The sequence below is a fragment of the Aspergillus niger genome, assembly GCF_000002855.4.
Source record: "Aspergillus niger supercontig An07".
NCBI lineage: Eukaryota > Fungi > Ascomycota > Eurotiomycetes > Eurotiales > Aspergillaceae > Aspergillus > Aspergillus niger.
This window is the reverse complement of record NT_166523.1, coordinates 1,059,527-1,078,653: the sequence shown is the minus strand read 5'-3', so window position 1 is coordinate 1,078,653 and position 19,127 is coordinate 1,059,527. Positions and strand designations below refer to the sequence as shown.

The 19,127-nt window shown below is 49.4% G+C and overlaps 7 protein-coding genes across 7 annotated transcripts; 4 read left to right on the top strand and 3 right to left on the bottom strand.

Annotated features, from left to right (window-relative positions):
* Positions 1–391: 391 nt before the first annotated feature.
* An07g04950 (uncharacterized protein) lies at positions 392–2,919 on the top strand (the record flags this gene model as incomplete). Its single annotated transcript, XM_001391541.3, has 3 exons — positions 392–437; positions 506–2,426; positions 2,739–2,919. 3 exons carry the CDS (start codon positions 392–394, stop codon positions 2,917–2,919), a joined length of 2,148 nt encoding a protein of 715 aa, XP_001391578.3.
* Positions 2,920–3,190: 271 nt separating this feature from the next.
* Positions 3,191–4,333, bottom strand: An07g04940 (uncharacterized protein; the record flags this gene model as incomplete). The annotated part of the gene is made up of 2 exons (XM_001391540.3): positions 3,191–3,219; positions 3,274–4,333. 2 exons carry the CDS (start codon positions 4,331–4,333, stop codon positions 3,191–3,193), a joined length of 1,089 nt encoding a protein of 362 aa, XP_001391577.1.
* Positions 4,334–6,564: 2,231 nt separating this feature from the next.
* Positions 6,565–8,442, top strand: An07g04930 (uncharacterized protein; the record flags this gene model as incomplete). Its single annotated transcript, XM_001391539.3, has 4 exons — positions 6,565–6,587; positions 6,754–7,564; positions 7,619–8,234; positions 8,408–8,442. The coding sequence occupies 4 exons, from the start codon at positions 6,565–6,567 to the stop codon at positions 8,440–8,442; spliced, it is 1,485 nt and encodes a 494-aa protein (XP_001391576.3).
* Positions 8,443–10,030: 1,588 nt separating this feature from the next.
* Positions 10,031–13,036, bottom strand: An07g04920 (uncharacterized protein; the record flags this gene model as incomplete). The annotated part of the gene is made up of 6 exons (XM_001391538.3): positions 10,031–11,483; positions 11,542–12,030; positions 12,256–12,347; positions 12,466–12,615; positions 12,742–12,761; positions 12,835–13,036. 6 exons carry the CDS (start codon positions 13,034–13,036, stop codon positions 10,031–10,033), a joined length of 2,406 nt encoding a protein of 801 aa, XP_001391575.3.
* Positions 13,037–13,340: 304 nt separating this feature from the next.
* On the top strand, positions 13,341–15,738 carry An07g04910 (uncharacterized protein; the record flags this gene model as incomplete). Its single annotated transcript, XM_059748441.1, has 6 exons — positions 13,341–13,428; positions 13,489–14,026; positions 14,205–15,031; positions 15,140–15,214; positions 15,390–15,394; positions 15,529–15,738. 6 exons carry the CDS (start codon positions 13,341–13,343, stop codon positions 15,736–15,738), a joined length of 1,743 nt encoding a protein of 580 aa, XP_059600921.1.
* Positions 15,739–15,802: 64 nt separating this feature from the next.
* On the bottom strand, positions 15,803–16,551 carry An07g04900 (uncharacterized protein; the record flags this gene model as incomplete). Its single annotated transcript, XM_001391536.3, has 5 exons — positions 15,803–15,839; positions 15,897–15,946; positions 16,003–16,190; positions 16,256–16,412; positions 16,489–16,551. 5 exons carry the CDS (start codon positions 16,549–16,551, stop codon positions 15,803–15,805), a joined length of 495 nt encoding a protein of 164 aa, XP_001391573.1.
* Positions 16,552–18,615: 2,064 nt separating this feature from the next.
* On the top strand, positions 18,616–19,062 carry An07g04890 (hypothetical protein; the record flags this gene model as incomplete). The annotated part of the gene is made up of 3 exons (XM_059748440.1): positions 18,616–18,635; positions 18,838–18,919; positions 18,964–19,062. 3 exons carry the CDS (start codon positions 18,616–18,618, stop codon positions 19,060–19,062), a joined length of 201 nt encoding a protein of 66 aa, XP_059600920.1.
* Between the last annotated feature and the right edge of the window lie 65 nt (positions 19,063–19,127).

The window sequence follows — 19,127 nt, the reverse complement described above, 5'->3', positions numbered from 1 at the left end:
GTGTCAACAGCAAATGACACTTCTGTTTGAGAATTAACCCAAGAAGTATCATATGCGGATAAGGGCTAAAGTGGCCTATAATTCCAGGTACCCACATAATTTGCACGAATAAGGGCTCACTGGTGGACGGCATCGGAGTAAACCCCGGACTGCGGAGTAAGTAGTGACTGACTACGTAGCCAGTCAGTACGGTACGCCGAATCCGAGCCTGGAGCTTCTCCCAATACTGAAACTGCCTCGCTTGGTCAAGGAAAGAGTATGACACAGGTGAAGGTGTTCCTGCTACTCGGGTATTAAAACTCCAGGCTGAAAGGCTCTCATCTACTAACTCATCTTTCCCCCCCCCCCCCAAACCCAATTTCATCGAGACTCTGTCTTGCCAGCGCCCACAATGGCCTACCGTTGCTTCCTAGCTCTCACTACCCAGGATCAGATTGGTACACCACCACCACCAAGCCATTTCTTGCTTCACTGATCATTATCTAATCATGGATTTGCATATCAGACCATTTTACATGTGAATGGAACAAGGCGGACACAGTCAAGGGCTTTGTTGGCCAGAAACATGAATCTATCGATCTCACACTCTACCCTACGAAGACCATAGTCACAAAGACCTATAACAACAAAGATGCTGCATCAGCAGCATGCTTCGACGGTTACCAAAATGATGATGACAAGGAGTTCTGCACCCCTTGGTATCTGGCCCCAGAAATCACAAGTTTCATTACCACGACTATTTTTGAACGCAACAAAGGGGCTGATAATAAGAGCCCGATTATCATGAAGTTTATCCTATCCAGGGTAGAGGGCTATCTTGCTCGATCCGATTTCTTAGAGCAGCGCTTAGATGGGGTGAAGCACATTGCCAAGGTGGTAGGACTTTTGCGTCCACTACAACAAGTCACGACCGCTCAAGTCCAGATAGATGGAACAGCGCATGATCTGAGCACACTTCTGTCGATGTCTGTCGGTGCGGTCCTTCTCGACGCTGGCTCTGGCTCTGATCTTCACGACACCCTCCACCACAGCGTCGAAGAGGCACTCTGTAACCGGATTTCATATCCATGGGTAGTCCCTACATCAGTTGTGCCAAAACGCCTTGCATGGGTAGAAGGTCGCAAAGACGCGGATACGAGCCGACGCATGTACGAGGCGGCAGCAGCCCTAGGGATCTCTCTGGTGATCATTGACAAGCCGGGGCATTGGCTGCAGAATGACAACGGCCCGTACGCCCATCTCCGAGAAGGCTTTGTCGCCGCAAATATTGACGTGGATGAGGGATTCGTCGATAGGATCATCACGGCCGTCCGCAGCTACGATAAACCCATTGATGGCTTGATGACAGTGAGCGATAGCCGCATGATCGGAGTGGCTCGAGCGTGTGAGATCCTCGGATACTCTACCTCACCATCTTCAGCCTATATCCTCGCCGGGGATAAGTATCGAACTCGAATAATGGAACCAGACACGCACGGGGCATTCCGGGTCTTTGGGACGGACGAGTTAGATAAGGTTCTTCGGTCCACCGAAGTGTCATATCCCCTCATCGTCAAGCCGTGCTTGGGGTGGGGAAGTCAAGCTGTCACTAAAGTGTCCACGGAAGACGAGTTATTTCAAGCAGTTGAGAAAGCCTGTGACTGCCATGCGCTTAGTCCACAGAAGCGAAGTGACGCCGTTATTGAGCCATACATCGATGGACCGGAAGTCGACGCGAACTTCGTCCTGCTAAATGGCGAAGTCATCTTTTGCGAGATTAGTGACGACTTTCCGAGCCCTGGTGACCTAGACGCACAACAAAGCCATAACTTCGTCGAGACTATGGTCCATATCCCCTCTGCGCTTCCACCGCATGAGCTGAAGGCCATCCGGAATGCGCTGCACCAGAGTATTCTTCGTCAAGGATTTCTAACGGGTACCTTTCATTGTGAAGCACGTTTGCAGTATTCGAGTCATGAGTTCCGAAAAGACAGCGAGAACGGGGTGGAGGATTTGTATCCTCGACAAGGTAAGACCAATGATGGGAAGAAGAGTGTGCGCGTGTACCTCCTCGAGATAAACGCCCGCCCAGCAGGCTATCTGGAGACTGTTGGCGTCAACTTGGTCTACGGAGTGGATTATTTCGCCCAGCAGATGCTCTTCGCAGTCAATGACGAGCTTCGATACAGGGCTTTGTGCCATCCATTCTTAAATGGACCTCGCTATAACCTCTCGGTGCTCGTCCTCCAAGAAGATGTTGCCGGGATCATGAAGACCGAAGATGCCACAGCGGAGCTCCTCCATCAGTACCCCGAATTGGAGCCACATGTGCCGCTGTACGCGACAATCAAGAAGAAAGGGGACAGATTGGTGGGACCAAAGTCGAGCGAGGTCCATTTTATTGCCTGGATGTTGGTCACGGCTGAGAAGAGACGCGATTGTCTGCGGTTGGTAGAGCGGATACGAAGTAATTTCCGCTATGAAGTAGAGTCGTAATGCTTCAAGACAGCAAGATGTTGTCATTCTTGTAGACAATTGAAGCATTACCGTTTCAATCGACCTATGAAGGAAAGGAAGAGCGCAAATTACGAGTTTCTATTAAAATATGCGCAAAGGCACGTTCCGGAATACAATGTACTTCTAGATTAGGTAGAACATATGTCAAGAGATCAAAGTGCATCGCTGTTCTCATTCGTGTTCCCAGCCTGCGGGTATCAAATTCTAAAGATTTTGGAGCAAGACACTAAAAACATATGTAGGTTATATGAACACAGAGAAGAAACAGACGGGGGCCATTTGACAAGCATGCTAGCGATCGAGCCACAGCTCGGACGTGCTTGTCATGGATGGAAAGCTAAGCTGAGAGCCGTGAGTCATGAGCACAAAGCAATAGCTCACTCTGCCGGAGAGTCAGCATTTTCGTATACGGGACATGGCTAGCTTGGGTGAGCAAGGGGCATTAGATTGAGTTTGAGGACGGAAAATGTTGGGTGGATGCTGCGAGGTTGTTGTGTAGGTGGCCATGAAGGGTCCCTGCTCGTGTCCCACCGACAAGGTGCAAGGATCTGATGATATGCCACTGATGCTATGTGGTCATAACTAACTGGTAAGGACGTGCATTGTGCAAGTCCTGTCGATGAAGCCAGTGGGATTCAACCTCGCGCACGCATCGTAGTGTAAGGTGTAATGTAAAGCGATTTATTATGACGGCTTATAGAGAGGGGTCATCCTTCCAAGTTCCTGGTTGGCGTGTTAGCTTTGAGTCAAGCAATAGGAGGAATTGAGGCGGCATACCTTCAAAGTGATGCTTCACGAATGCCATGGGATCATCAACATCTCCGGCACCCATTTGGTGCACTCCCGGGCTGAAGCTGGTGATGGGCAAGACCACCACATCTCCGACCTTCTTATATCCCTCCTGACCCGTAAAGTCCTCATAGGTGATGTTCAACGTCGAGCCGGGTTCAATGTTGAAGTACTCTGGATCGTTGAAATACCGGAAAACCGCATCCGTCCAAGCGCCTGGCCCAGTGTACTCCATGACGGTCTTGTCCATCTTGCCAGTCTTTAGAATACCCGCCTTCTTCATCCGCAATGTCTCCTCCGTAATGTAGGAGACAATATCGCGCATGATGGGGTGTCCGGGTTTGGCTTGGATGGTCCATTGGCAGAACTGGATTCTGCGCGCATACCAGTCATGCCAGTCGGGGCGGTCAGGATCCGCCTCAATGCCCACCACCGCTCCAACTGTGGCCAGATCCAACTCGGCTGGCAGCCAGTCAGACGCCGGCTTCAACGCCGTGGTATCGATATCGCTGTAGATTCCACCCCGCGCGAGCAGGATCAAGTATCGGAAGAAGTCGGCCTTCAAGACGGGCAACGGCATAGCATCGTAGGCCTCGAACACATCAGGAACAGCGCCGTACAAGTATTTGATCAGATGGCGTTGGGTATCATCGGGAACGACCTCGTGGACGAATCCGGGATGTAACTCGGACCAGCTGGACTCCGGATCACGCAGGCTTTCGCTGAAGAACATCGATGACGGCGCATATTTCCACGTCTGCCAGATGAACGCAGGGAACTTGGCTTCCAGATCGTACGGAAAGTGGTAGCGCAAGCGATCGCGCAAGGGGGCGCTCGGTGGCGGGGTCAGCGGCAGCTGTTGTACGGTGTCTCTAGTTCCACCTTTTCGCTCATTGTCTGCATGACCATCGTAATCCTGGTTGTAGAGGTGTCCGGCGGAGGAGGTATCCGGAGACGGAAGGGAAGAGGCGGTATGCGACGATCGGAGGTAGACGATAAAGGTAATCAGAAGCGCAGCCGCGAGTAGCGACTTCCGGAAGGTGAGCATCGCTGTGGGAATATGAGAAGATCGCTAATTAGGTGGATTGTCACACAGGCGCAATGAGCTGGCAGACAGCTGTGTTGTGTAGAACCGCAGCCGGTCGTCTCCGCAACTCCGCCGACGATCAAAAGCAGATCAGTGCCAGGCAACGATAAACTCAAGATGCGATATGTATATCGTGTCAAGATCCGTTTCGCCAGAAGTTTTGTCAGCGATTTCGCATAGCTAGCAGTTCTGTGCGATCGTGCCACTGCAAGGTTTTAGGGGGGGTTTTCGTAAGAAAAGCGTCAAGACTCCGGGGCCGCGCGGTCGCTGTGGTCGTGGGTAGATAGGCGCCGTGAACGAAAGAACAACAATTGATTGGGGGTGATTGCCGGGCTGTCTTGCAGATTGAGGGGGGCGCTTGGAGGCTAGCAGCAGATCAAGTCAAGAGCAGCAGAGCAGACAAAGGCCAGCTGGTGCTGGAGGAGGAGGAGGAGCCGGCGAAGAAAAAGAAGGTTGAGCTTAAGGCTAAGCAGCAGCAGTGGAGCCGAGAGTGACGACGGCGAAAGAGAAGTTGTTGGTGGCGTCAGAACGGCGGGCGCTTCGGCTGATAAGCATTTGACCATTCCACCCTTGCCGTCTAGAATGTTGCAGTTATTCCACACCGTGCAGGAGAATATTTCCTGGACGCTAAGCTATACCACAAGGAAGGAATTGAATGCTTTTATGTGATCAAATGAACCCTCAGGGACTGCAGTTCTGCATTATAAGTTCCGATCCAGGAAACGCGTCGCTAAAAATTGCTGGATGGCTGTGGAGAGTCCAGTGCCTACGACGTTGGCATCCACACCCTCGTTCGTCTGCATCCGCAACAGGAGATGATCGTCTAAGCCTTGTCAGATTGATTAACTGCTTACTCGTCTGAAGTGCTTCGGTCTGCAGTTCCCTTGGCACGATGGTTTGTCTCAAAGAGATGCGGGATGGTGGTGCTGCCGATAAACTTCCCATCCGAGGTGGTATCGCTTTCGCTTCCCCACAAATCGGGCAGTGGTGGTGGTGCCGTTTGCAGCCAAATGTCGCCTTGATCGCAACGAATTTAGAAACCATGCCAGGTCCACTACATGGTCTAGATCTAAGCAGTCCCTGCTGCAATTAGGTTACTTCTACCTCCAGGCGACCCTTTTTGGGTAAAAGGGTTCTTGCTTTCGCATCAATCTCTACTAAGACATCGTGTCCCCATTCGCATCGAAGTCAAGCCTGAGGGGCACCCACTCAGCCCATCCGAAGAAGACGCGGTTTACGTAGCCTGGAGGGTGGACACTGCGTCAGCCCCGTGAAGCCGCGTCATACGCTGAGCCGGCTGCTGCACCCCCGACTTCTTGGCTCCGGCGCTTAGTAGATGACCTTTTGTAGCAAGTGTTTGGGTGACCGTTCGGCGTGATAGTGACAGGTGAAAGCCACCTACATTGCTTGACCTGCACGGCTCGTCCACTTACAGGGCGCGGGCCAGGGCCAAGCAACAACCACTGCAGCTATCATTGGCTCGATATTCCTCCACCGCTCGCCATGTCAACCGACTGAGTAGCACCGTACAAACCTCTTACTATCACAGTATCACGTTGGCTCATATGGTGATCTGCAGTCACGCTATACTATTCGTGGCTTTGCTAACAACACTGTCAAGTTTGACAATTCACCTATTGCGCAGAAAAGCACGCACATATCTTCCTCTCTACAGGTGTAACTTGTTCTATGGTACTCCAGGGGTTGTGGTGAGGAAAAAGTCCAGATTCGCCTTTCCTCTCTGCGGTCACGTGCGACACGTGGAACCTCCCCAGGCGTTGAATGGCTCTTTGCGGCCTCACAGACCCGCTCCATACCAGATACAGCTAGACGCACTGCCGGGCCTTGGATGGGTTCCTGGGACCTTGAGAAACAATTCCCACCGTTGGATGTTACAGTGCCTGAACCACTACAGGGACTTTCAGCAGATGAAACCTTACAACCAGGTTTCTCATCCAAAGGAACACGGAAACGAGCTGTGGTTGTAGGTGGCTTGTTTTCAATCCAGGGTACTGGTCGCTATCAATAGAAGCACCTTGAGGTAGAGTGTGTATGCATTCACAATTGTAGTCTCAACTGGAATGCACACATCCCGGTCACTCATTGTCAAACATACGAGGTGGCTGTTCTATCCTCTCCTGCTCTACTCTACTACACCACAACTCCATAAATGTTAACTTACGGACTCAGAAATGTTGACAAGCCAGCCGCTGAGGTAAGCAGGGGATCGTGCGGATCTGGATCTCTCAGAATGACGAACAGGAACTTGACATTTCCGACGCTGTTGGCAGTGGCTGATCGTCCCGTCCATTCACATCTTAGGAATGGTCAGACAGGACAAGTCGCCCTCGGCCTGTTTCACAATGACTTGCGTGCTTTAGCCCAAACTGTCCTCACCGTCGTGCCTATCATCACTTACCTAGTCTTCTTGAAGTGCTCATCCACTCTCCCCATGAGCCGTTATCACTGACCCTCAAAACCCTGTACCTATTTTCCACCAATGGCTCACCTCATTGGCTCAGCTACCTGACTCCTCAACCCTCTCCCTTAACCACCAAACACAGAGTAGTAAATGACACCCTCCAGTCTGAAGACTATTCCCTGGTTCGCGCGCGCGGATGGCAACATCCCAGAAAGTACATTCAGGTGGATACCATGAAAGGCCTCCCGTCACTGCTGAACAGCAGCAGCACCAAAAAATGGACACAATCCACCCCATCCACAGGCGAGGGTGAGAATGAGAGTGGTAGTACTATATCACCCACCAAGCCGCCCGAGCCATCCACACCCCCAGGAGGCTCAAACACCTCCATGATCTGGACGCGGAAGAAGATAATATGGCTCATCACCCTGATAGCTCTAAGCGTAGCCATAATCGTGGTGGTGATAACCGTCCCAGTAGTTCTCCTGCTGGACGATAAACACAACGACGATCCCAGCTACTACAACAGCGCCAACCGTCCAGTCCGCGTCGTGCATGACTTCCCCGACCCGGGTCTAATCCAGGTGAACAGCACGTGGTATGCATACGCTACAGTCGCCACACCGGACAATCCTGACGTCCCTCACGTCCCGGTATCGACATCGCGGAACTTTAGCAGCTGGACCTGGTTGCAGGGATACGATGTTATGCCTGCAATTAGCAGTTGGGAAACGAATATGAACCAGTACGCTCCGGACGTGATTCAACGCGTAAGTACTAGCCCAACCATCAAGCATAACCAAATCAACTAAATACCCTTATAGAAAGACGGCCACTTCGTCCTCTACTACTCAGGCGAACTAAAAGACTGGCTCCGCCACCACTGCGTCGGCGCCGCTGTCTCCAACGGCACAAGTCCCCTAGGACCATACATCCCCCACAACACCACCCTCGCCTGTCCCCGCGACCACGGCGGTGCCATCGACCCCGCCCCCTTCAGAGACGTCAACGGGACCCTCTACGTCGTGTACAAAGTCGACGGCAACAGCATCGGCCACGGCGGAGGCTGCAACAACGGCAAGAAACCCATCGTCTCCACGCCCATCATGCTCCAACAACTCAAAGACGATGGAGTCACCCCCGTCGGTGATCCCGTTGAAATTCTAACCAACGAAAAAGTCGATGGGCCGTTAGTCGAGGCTCCGGCCATTATTCGAACTGATCGCGGCATCTATTATCTGTTCTTCTCTTCGCATTGCTTTACATCGTCGAAGTATAGTGTTAAGTATGCATGGTCAACATCGTTAAAGGGGCCGTATACCAGGGCTGAGAGGCCCTTGTTCCGGTCTGGGGACTTTGGGCTAAAGTCTCCTGGCGGTGCGACGGCTTCGGTTGATGGGTCTAGGATTGTTTTTCATGCCTTTTGTGGGGATTATAGATGTATGTATGCCGCGGCGATGAATATTACGGCTAATTATACGATTTTGCCGGCGGCGCTTTGAGGTTGGATTGGATTATAGATTTGGTTGTGGTGTTGTTGTGTGAGATAGACTAGAGTCTGAGTCTGTACATAATTTTGATAAAAGTTATAGACCTTATCTTTCATGCACTAGGTAGAGTTTCAGGGAAGCCATCAATACTATCCTAGGTTCGGTTACTCCAAGTCAAACACTCATATTCCTCCGATGACCAAGAATAAAGCAGAAGCAAGACAGCCCTCAGATTAGCTCTCAGGTTCTCACCGGTTTCCAGGCAGATAATGGTAGGGACTTGTGCATTCTCGCACAAGTCGTGCCGGATACCATGCAAATTTGGCTTTTGATTTCATGATTCGTCACTGGGCTGTCTGCTTGCTTGCTCCATCTCTTGTCCATATCATTGACTTCAATACCCGTGTATGTTTGTCTTGCGTCATTAGCTGTATTGGGTATGCATTCACATGAACCTGTTTATCATAACACAACATAATGCAACATCCATATCATTACATGAATAGTAGCATAATCTCAATGCGGTCGACATGAGGTTGTGATTAGTAGACATATAACTGATTTGAAAACATTGAGCAATGTTAAGGTTAGTCTGGCACGGCACGTTGGCACGGCACGTTGTACTCAACATGGAGGAAAAGGGCGAGGTGATAAAGGGGGAGAGGATAAGACCGCCATCAGATTGAAAACTACCGTTTATACATCACTCTTCACTGACGTGCTCGACATCGTTATCTTTGTCAGAAACAGATGGAGCAATATGAGAGTCTCGGAGTAAAGTGCTAGATTTCTTTATCATCATTGGGGGCGTTGGCACAGAACAAGCAGAGGAGCAATGTGGTTGTGCAAAAGTAACAGAGTTGATCAGTGCGGAAAATAAAAAGAATAAGATCAGTAGAAGAAGGGTATGTGGTCAGTAATATGAAAATGAAAAAAGTGAGTTGAGCAAACCAAGGCTATACCCGAACATTAGAGGATAAGTCCCTGTCATAAGTACTTATTGAAGGAAGAAAAAGGAATCATCCAAACAGAATGAGCAACTTTGGTAATCTCTTAGATCTCTGTTCAGTCTCAATCATCCACGCTTGGTCAGATGTCTTCTTCCATTCGGGGATCCGAAGGATGAAGTCCACTGCCTGATTTGAATCATAAGGGTGTCATGAGAAAGCTCTTTGTGTGTGGTTATCGTCATTGAGATTGGAAAGCGCTATTCATAGAAGTAAGAAATCCAGCTATGAATAAGGCAAAGGTTGCGAGACGCGACCTATCTTCTAGATATTACATGTGGTGTGTTGCTTCGCGGAACAGCGCGTTTTTGTGGTCGACGCGGAGAGCACGTGACCGATTCTTATGCAGTTTGGTATTTGCGCAATTTTACATGCTGACTAAGGATATTGCACATAATATGCTCGATTTGTCGCCCCAATTCGCTATACGGCCATAAGTCCCAAACAGTGCTCAGCATCGATACCTTAACCAAGGGCATTGATACCGGCTGTGTTGCTGGCAGAAAGTTCACCATAATTATGATCACCCCTTTAGAGAACAGAACATCATCCAGGTCAGGTGTAACCATCCATAGAGGTATATCTTTCTTTCATATGATGTACACTGTACTATACTATAATTCATCTCATGGTTACCAATATATCTTTGCTTTCTATATAGTCCAAATGCCTGAATTCATCTCTATACCAAATCCATATATGCTTATCCCACCAATATATCCACTTAAATAGTACTCAACTAGATAGATTCCATAGACGACCGAGAATCAGAGTCAAGAGGAATCCACTGTCCCTCACCTTCCCAAGTCCCCGGCCTCGTAAAATCCTCATACCAAATTCCTCCCAACGCATTAACTTTAATGTACCCAAACCGGAAATACTCCGGCTCACCTTCCAAATGGCGGGTCCATTTAAACGACTCCAACATCCCATCATCAGACTTGAACGCCCGGAAGCGTTCGACATCATTAACAAGCACGCTAATCCCATCTGCATCTTTGTCTACATCATTGAAATTGAACATGATGTTCTGACGTGACATCATAACAGGAGCCCCAATGACAGGCAGGACGCTGCCCAGCTGCGCGCCGTCAAGCAATGCAGCAGACGTCTGCAGAATGCTATCGAAGCCCCAGCGGGCGATGCCGTTGATGAACAGTCCTACCAGGAGGCCTTGGTATAGGAGACTGGGGCGCGTTTGGAGTGTTGTCCCCGGTAAGAAGAGGAGGCTGAGGACGTAGTGATGAATGCGAAGGTTCATGTGCGGGACGAGCATCAGGGCGATCACGCCGCAGGCCATGATTCCATAGAGGAGAAGCATTTTGGGCATGCGGCCTTCTCTGCGGAAAGCGATGGCTTGGGTGAGAACAATGGCGACGAGGAGGCCAATGATGATGATCAAGGCGGGGATGGCGCCTGGTTGTTGTTGGATGTCGTGAGGTGTGAGGCGTGAGATGGGAATTTTGTCGAATGTGTCGGTGTTGAGGGCGCCGACCCAGCAGCTGCCGAGCCAGAGGACGGTCTTGTCCCAGTGTGCGGTGAGGTCTGTTAGAGTTTTGCGGACGCAAAAGTAGTAAATTGCAAAGCCGACGAAGGCGCAGGGGAGGAAGCGGCCTAGGGCTGTAGATACGACTTCATAGTAGTCTGGGGAGTAAGGCGGGTCGGAGGAGAGAGCGACCTGGAAGTAGACGATGAAGTAGATAGAGGCATAGAATGCTGCGGGAGACGTGATAAATAGGGATAGCAGGGTTGTTACAACGACTGAGAAGGTGAAAAGTGGCCAGCGGAGGTCCTGGCAGCTTGTTTCAGATGGCTCTCCGCTAAAGGTGAAGGAGAGTGGGAAGTATGAAGCGTATCCAATGCTTTCGATGCCGTTACTTGCCGCTGATGGAAAATTGGTTCTTTCACCCGTTCGACGCAAGACACCACAGCCGCCTTTTTGGCTATCTATCAGACCAGCGTGTAGTGCCGCAGGACAGATGGCTGAGTCTCCGCGGTAGATACCCTCAGTACTATCACCTTCTGCAGTGCCCCCGATGACAAGAGGACGATAGTTGTACTCCTCGGGGCCTACAAAATACGGCTCTAGCAGCATCGCATCTGCGCAACTTGCGGGACAGCGAAAGGCAAATGCCCCGTCGTCAAAAGGGCGACAGGAGTCACCATTCAGACCGCAGTCGGTCGAGTTTGGCCTGCATAAAGAGATTAATTTGGGAACAGTTTGGAACCGCCAGAGCACAGGTCACATACCATAGTCTAGCGTTACACGATAGCTTGACAGGCACTCCGTATCCGGATACCTGCTGGCCAGCTACAGAGGAATGCAGGATGGAGAGAAATATGACACCCCAGGTGCATATGCAGGCCAACAAAAGCCAAACTTTGGCACGAGTGCTCGGAAAATAGCGCTCCACAAGGCGGCCCGGTGCCGTCTGCCAGCGCTGCAACCATGGAGTGATCTGATACCGGTGTGGATGTGGCGGGCCTTTAATCCACGCGCGAATCCCAGAAAGCGTACATGTAAATGGCCTCGCCGCCGCTATGCGACGGGGATGATGAGTTGAAGTTGGCAATAAAGGCTCATTCGTGTTCTCTCGCCGATCGGGCCGGGCGGAGTCGGTACTTTCCCGCCCAACCGTTATGAACTGACTGCTTTCGGAGTCATTCTCATTCGGATCAAAGACTGCCAACGGGTAGTCTTGGGATGTCTTTCCAAAGGAGGAAGATGGAGATCTTGACCTGCTTCTTGAAGGGTGCTCCGGGCGCATTATTGCTCCATGGGTAGTGGGAGAAAGAACCGCGGGAGAATTCGATCCAATTCAAAGAATGAACGAACGGTTGCTTCGGAAGCTCAGCAGTTAGTCATCATGGACTGAATCCGGTAAAACCAAGACATTTAGTATAGAACCCTTGGTCCCACGAGTATTGATCTTGAAGAGTAATACCAGAACAACTATAACCTACCTGGAAGGCGTCAATAAGAGACGACCATTACCATTCAAGTATGCCAGGAAGTCCAATCGCCGAAAAGATTCCCCCTGCAGCCTCGCCCGCCCCTATTATTCCCTATTCAGCTCATTCATTGGAGAATCATCTATCACATGCCCCTGTCGATAGAAAGAGAGAAACCTGTATAGCTAAGTACGTAGTCAGTATTAGAACCTTCTCACGTACTCGAATGAGCCAATCGCTAATGAAAGCCATAACGATGGAAATCTTAGCTTCAACTTGCACTAGCCTTCTACTTCTCGCAGCCTTGCAAAGGCATTCAATCATATAACAATCAATATCGAGTTTCTTCGAGTCGTCTAGCCTGCTTGTTTGCTAGTATGGCAAGATAAAGTTTCTGCAACCCTTTGAGATAGACAGCTGCAGAATACAGAATATTTTGTCGCAGAGTTCAACCATTATGCTTCTTCTATATTGTGGTTATTTCCTTCCTTTACTTACCTTGGCTTTTCGTGGGCTCTCTTCAACAGTTCATAGTATTATGGTTTTCAGAATGATCGCCTCAATACGAGTGTGGCAATCTGAGCGTCTTACTGTAGTCAGTGGCCGCGGTCATCGGACACCTGACCACGGCTAAGCACAACCCAGCCTCACAGCCTCGTATGTATGCGCCTGTCGCAGCCTTGCTCCCTTGATCTGGGGTATATATTCTATTCCCAGACTTCATATGTAAGCGACCCTGGGGAGCGGCAACTCCAAAGGACAGAGAAGTAATCAAACCCGCAGTTTCAAGCATGACTTCTTTTATATTGAGCGACGTGCCGACGTCGCCCTCTCTAGTGCCAACATTTATCACGCCGAAGCAGTGCGTCACTCATCTTAAGCTTCTCTCAGCATTTGCCGAGTTGCGAGATGTAATCAGCAACAATGACGGACTCTTCGGGCTTTACGACCAAGGCGAACATCCAGAGAATGTTGCTCGAGACAATTATCAAGACTTAGTCAGAGAGAAGCGCTGGGCTGTATATGTTGCACGGGCTGTGAAACGATACACGGATTGGTGGTTCCGATGTCTCCCTAGCCAGAAGCCGCTCCCCACAATGGCAGATATCCGCAAGGATGCATATGCCAAAGTCGTTAAGCCTAAGAAAATAGTGCAGTGGCACGAAGATGTCCTTCCACCTCTGGGTACGTGACTCTTATTTCATTATCAGGAAACTCTGCTTGCTAATGTGAGACGTGGTGTAGATGTGCTTATGGTGTGGCACTCGCATATGCTGAACCCACGCAAGTATCTCGAGGACTGCATCCGGTATGGCAAGATGTGTGTTTGGGGTGCACGTTTCCCCTGGGAGCTTGTTGATCGTCAAATCGATGGCGCCACATTTGAATACACAACAACTGGGAAAGCGCGTCGGTATTTTGAGTCTCAGATCAATTCTAGTTGGGATAACTTGTTTGATCCGCCCACTACCACTGTTCCATGTCCAAACTGCGGCATCCAGATCGTTGTCGAATGGACAATGGGCAAAGACTTGGCAGATGTCAAGCTTCCCTTTGAGGATTTTACAGGCTTAGCTGACAAAGGCTTCCGTGCTACCTGCCACAATTGTCAATACCTGGTTGACCATGACCGGCTGAAGCTGGCAAAGTGGCGTCAAGATGTGCGGTCACTGCTGGAACAGAATCGGCCTATGCCCGGGTGCTTCTACAACTTACGTGGCGTCCCATTCCCAGTGTCACAGAGTTGGAAAGACGCGGCGTTTTTATATCCAGCAAATGGACCGTACAAACTGGATTAGGGCCCCGACTCTCCACGCCACCATCAGCCGATCAATCAAGAAGTACAGTGTCTTCTTTGGGATCATGGCTGATAACCCCAAACAAATGGCCGTACCAACATTAGATGTGGATTTAGCATGGCACACACATCAGCTTTCTCCCATGCAATACTATAACTGTAGTGTGGGCTTAGCCAGTAGCCCATTGCGGTTCATGGATCACAATGACAAGGTTGATGAGGTAGACCTGACCATTGGGTTCGAATGGACTTGCAAAGCATATCGTGAGGTTACCGATGGGGAGATCTATAGCGAATGCGTCTGTTGGTTCTGCGAGGCGGTCCGCTACCCCGATCTCTACGGTCATTTCCGCTCATCTCTATTGTGGCTTTCCGATGCTCGCAAAGCTGTTGAGGATTTGCGCAGACAGCATGATCATGCCTCTAAGTCTGACAATGGACCGCATATCTCCGTTCACAGTGCTGTCCGTCCTCAGAAGATATCTGAGGTCGACCGAATCAAGAGAGAAACCAGAGCCCTGCAGCTTCTAGAAGCTTACAGAAAGTCTCTCAGGCGAGCTAAGAAGCATTCCCGTTCTTCCAAGGCGCTTGTATCTGCCATTGCAGCCGTCAATTCTGTTGTTTTGCCAACTAGTCCGCCCACGGACACAGTTATATCACAGGACGAGATAAGTACGTCGTTCGGTGAAGATGAGGTCAACCCTGAGAGAAAAGATCATGTCCAAAACATCAAGGATGTCTTCGATGTCATCGACCATGTCGTAGACCTACTTGGCCAGCTATTTCCTAACCATCCCCATAGTATGGATGGTTCGCTTAATGGGCAATGGAATTGTATTTCAGGGACGTGCGGTTCTTCTACCGCGGGTGGGAATTGTGTCTCTTGCGGGAATGCATCTGCTTGTGGGGCTTCTGCAGGGTGCGGTGGTGGCGCCGGAGGATGTGGTGGAGGAGGAGGAGGAGGAGGAGGGGGAGGGAGCTCAGGATGCGGTAAGTTTTTTCTTGTCTTCATTTGAGGACTAGTCTAATGATGCATCATGCAGGAGGCGGTGGCGGGGGATCTTGATATCGGTAACTGCACCACTATTGGTAGCGCAGCTAATATTCCGGAAAGATCTGGAGATTTATTGCTCTTGGTGATGACTGCATCGGAGGAAGTTCGACTAGATCATGGTAGGAGTACTCTTTCATGACTGACAACAGAAAAGAAGGGGCGACCAGGGACGAGTCTGCAAGGATGTTATTACTTGATCACCTGATTTATGCATGTAATTTCACAAGATTTCTCTTGTCATGAAAGACTTGTAGCGCATTGATTAGATGATTCATCTCTTGCATTATAATATAGGTAAAGTAAGATATCTAAATGCGCGTGCTGAACATCAAATGTCTTGCTTTAGCACTCAAATTTGGCATTTATCAGTGTGGGTATAGTAACGAATGGACGCCTTAGTACCTCTAAAAGCAACCAGCTCAAATAGCTATAGGTGGGTATTATAAGCAAAGCAGAAATCATGGTATCATCTCATCACCTCAGAACCTCCACCACACATAGAAGCAAAATATCGAGCAGTATTAGTGTTGGCGGCAATCATGTATTAGAAGCATTAATTAACGTTTCACGTGAAAAGAGCGTTAGAGTCGCAAAGTCTGCCTGTCGCAGAATACATGCGTGGTATCTCCGAGACTCAGTTTAATGAAGCATTCGTTGTCCATGGTGCAATGGACCAGCTAATAAACATCGAGAATTGTTTTCAATGTTTACACGGCGGAGCGACCGAAGAAGCGACGGCGACCACTGATGCGAGCTTATTAGTGTCGAGGTTCTCACAAAGACGGTGATGGTGTGACTTACTAGGTAGGGGCAGTGCTTTCCTTCCTAACACGGAAAGTGAACCAAAGACCCTGTATCACGATCGTCAGTATGCATCAATAGCCAGCAGGGGGTTATGAGAACATACCACAAGCGCCGAGGCAAGCCAGACAATAGCCGAGATGAAGCTGAACGCTTCAGCGGCCTTCCAGCGACTGCAAGTATTGTTGCGGTAGAGACCACCCCAGTGCCAGATACTGCCGCAGCTCAACTTGTGAATGGCGTTGACAAGGATACCGAATGCGGCAAACCATGCAAGGGAGATGATGACGTCAACTGCGGGAAAGGGGGGCCGAGTCAGCAATTGCGGAGGAGTAGAGGGGGGAAATGCGACAACGTACATGGCCAGGAGAAAAATCCAGAGGAAAATGGTATGAGCCATATCAGGCCAAGGAGGATTGATAACCCGGCGACGACTTCGGTGTAGATCCAGCGGGCTTCAGGCCATGCGTCACCGCTGTATTGGGCAAGGTAGTGACCAATGATACCGGCGACGACCTATTCAAGTCCATATGTTAGCGTATAAATCGAGATAGAGTAGAATAATCTATATGGATCATATTGAAATACATACCGCACCGCAAACAATTTGCGCGACGCGGAAGACGATCGAGATTAGTCGGGAGATAACAGGCATGTTGGTGATTAGGTGAGGTGGAGTCGATGCAAATGCAGGGTCGCCAATAGTATGATGTAGGAGCTGTCGGAGCAAGCACGAAGTAAACAACTAGCGTCACTGAAGTACGAGGGACCAGAAGTAAAACCGTAGGATAACCAGCAAGAAGCGACGAGAGAAAAGAAGATGAGGCGGAGGTGTGATTTAAATAATCGAAATGACGATCAAGCTTCTCAGAAACGCCGATGATCCGCGACACGAATTTTCATGGGCGAGGCAAGACCAAGAAGGACTAGAGGGGGGAAATAAATTTCCCTTGCTCATCGACTCTTTTCTGGTAATTCTAGTCTGTTCTGATCACCGGGTCTGCCAGTGACATGACATCGCTTTTGGCACTACGATTGGCCAGCCGACAATCTTGCGTCCTGCCCAACGTCCAGTGCGCAACATTCTCCTCAACCAGGCTGGGTAACTGATCGACCCGCTGGCGAGAAGTGGATAGGGATAGGGTGGGAAGGTTTTACAAAGTAGATTTTTTCTTGTCAATTCGGTGTGAAGAAACTAAATTAATTGGTGGTTCTTTTGGGATCGGGTGAGAGCGTCACAATGCTACAATGGGCTGTGTTTGCGCCGCCTCCGCAGCTCCAGGTACGAAGTTATCATTCTATGGTCCAACTTATAGGCAGCCATGAAATAGGTTCCACATATAAACGAACCACGTCTCACTCAGCCACATACTGTACATCTCATCGTATAATCTGCAGAGCGACCTACTTTAAGGCTGAACCACTCGCTTGAGAAAAAATAAAATAAAACTGCTTGGAAATCGAACCTACCAAGTATTGCTCTCCACTGGTCCCCAGCACTAGGCTATTGTTCCTCTCCACCGCACATCCACCCGCTAACTTCAATAGCGCCCCGACTTAACCCCCTCCGGTTTAGGGGATCGTTGCCAGTCCCTTCTTTTCTCCTAGTGGGTGTGTGAGTGACCCATGTTTCTCCCGCCCTGTGGATGGAGTACTTTGTTAGAGTCAGTCCATCCGACTACCCATCCATCCGCCCGGGTGACCCAAGACTGAATAATCGGATCAGTTACCCATGGAAGGGAAATGGAAAAAGGGGGGAAGGAAACGACTCAAAAAGTAAACACGCAGAGAAAGCACCAGAGCTGGAACACTGGTTGTGACGTCAGGGGAGAGATGCGTGGCAGCCTAGAACACGTCGTTTATGTGGCGCTGCCAGTAAAGGTTGGTTGTTGTTGTACAGGAACCAGTGGGCACAACGTAGTAAAAGCCATTAAGTTAATTTGTAGATACTAGCATAGTCTCCTTTGTCACTATAATCTTGGCCGTGTACTTGGCTGTTTACACACCTACGTCATTTTTCACATTCCGATCATTTGAGTGACAGCAGTCGAGATGCCATGGCCTGGCCGGTGTTCGTGCCCTTCTCCGCCAGTGGTGGGTGTTGCCTGATCTATCTACTTAAGTAATTCTGCTTACTGGCAGCAGAATCTGTTGCGGGAGAATTCTGCAATATTCTAGGCTCATTTTATTGGTAATATCTTACGACTTACCACTACAGTTCCCGGCAAAAAGTGTTGAAACGACGTTTTAGGTCAATACTGAAGTCGTAAGAAACGCTTGATTCTTCCTATCTAGGCGCGCTCGGAAGGAGCGATTGAGGTTACAGTGTTGTCGGGTCACGTGACCTCGACTACGAGTAATCTACTGGAATTACGTTCTAACATTATCTAACTGTTAAAAGCCATGTGTAGGCATTGACAGTCTTATCGGTAGGGACCGTACGGTTATTTAGGTAAAAAGCATTAATCGAATGGCAACAGTCTGTTTTATTTACATCATATCCGGCAGAAAGATCGTTGTTTTGGAGAGTTGCGAAGTGGCCGCAATGGCTGCCAAAACGTGCTAGGCATTGTGAAAGCCTGGGAGGACGCAGGTCCTCCTGTCAAGGCTCAAGTCGCCATATAGAATCGCGCTGCGATTCAGCCTCCGCATTTCACAGATTGTCACACCGCTGGCCTAGGAATTTAGATGAGAAAAGTTTGGAATCCAGGGTATCAAGATGGTCATTTTGATGGTAGAGTAAGATGAATCCAAGTCCCTGCTACAGCCCAGAGTATGGTGGTAATTACATAGGCTTACTGACAGTCGCATTCCCAACTGATATAAAGGACGAAGAATGGCAAGTTGGCGGCTGTGTCTATCGCGGTGTTCTTTACAGAGGCTAGGAAGGTTGCCGGATTAAGTTAATATATAATCCAATAGATATACAACGAGAAAGCAGCTTGTACATGGAAGATTTAGAATATCAAGATAACTGTATATTCGTTTCTGACAGTACGGTCTACGCAAAGCAGTACGCCTTGGTAAGATGTTGGTATTAACTTGTATGATATAATTATAACTATAGCTCTCGGACTGTTTCAATGCGCTGTGTTACAGGGACCAGGAACTCCGCGTCTCCCAAGTGGATTCTACACCTTGTATGAACCCGTATATTACAGATTGACAAGAAAGTGAGAACTCTTGGGCTTTATAGAACATAAGAATCTACAGCATGGATTGTAAGAGAAA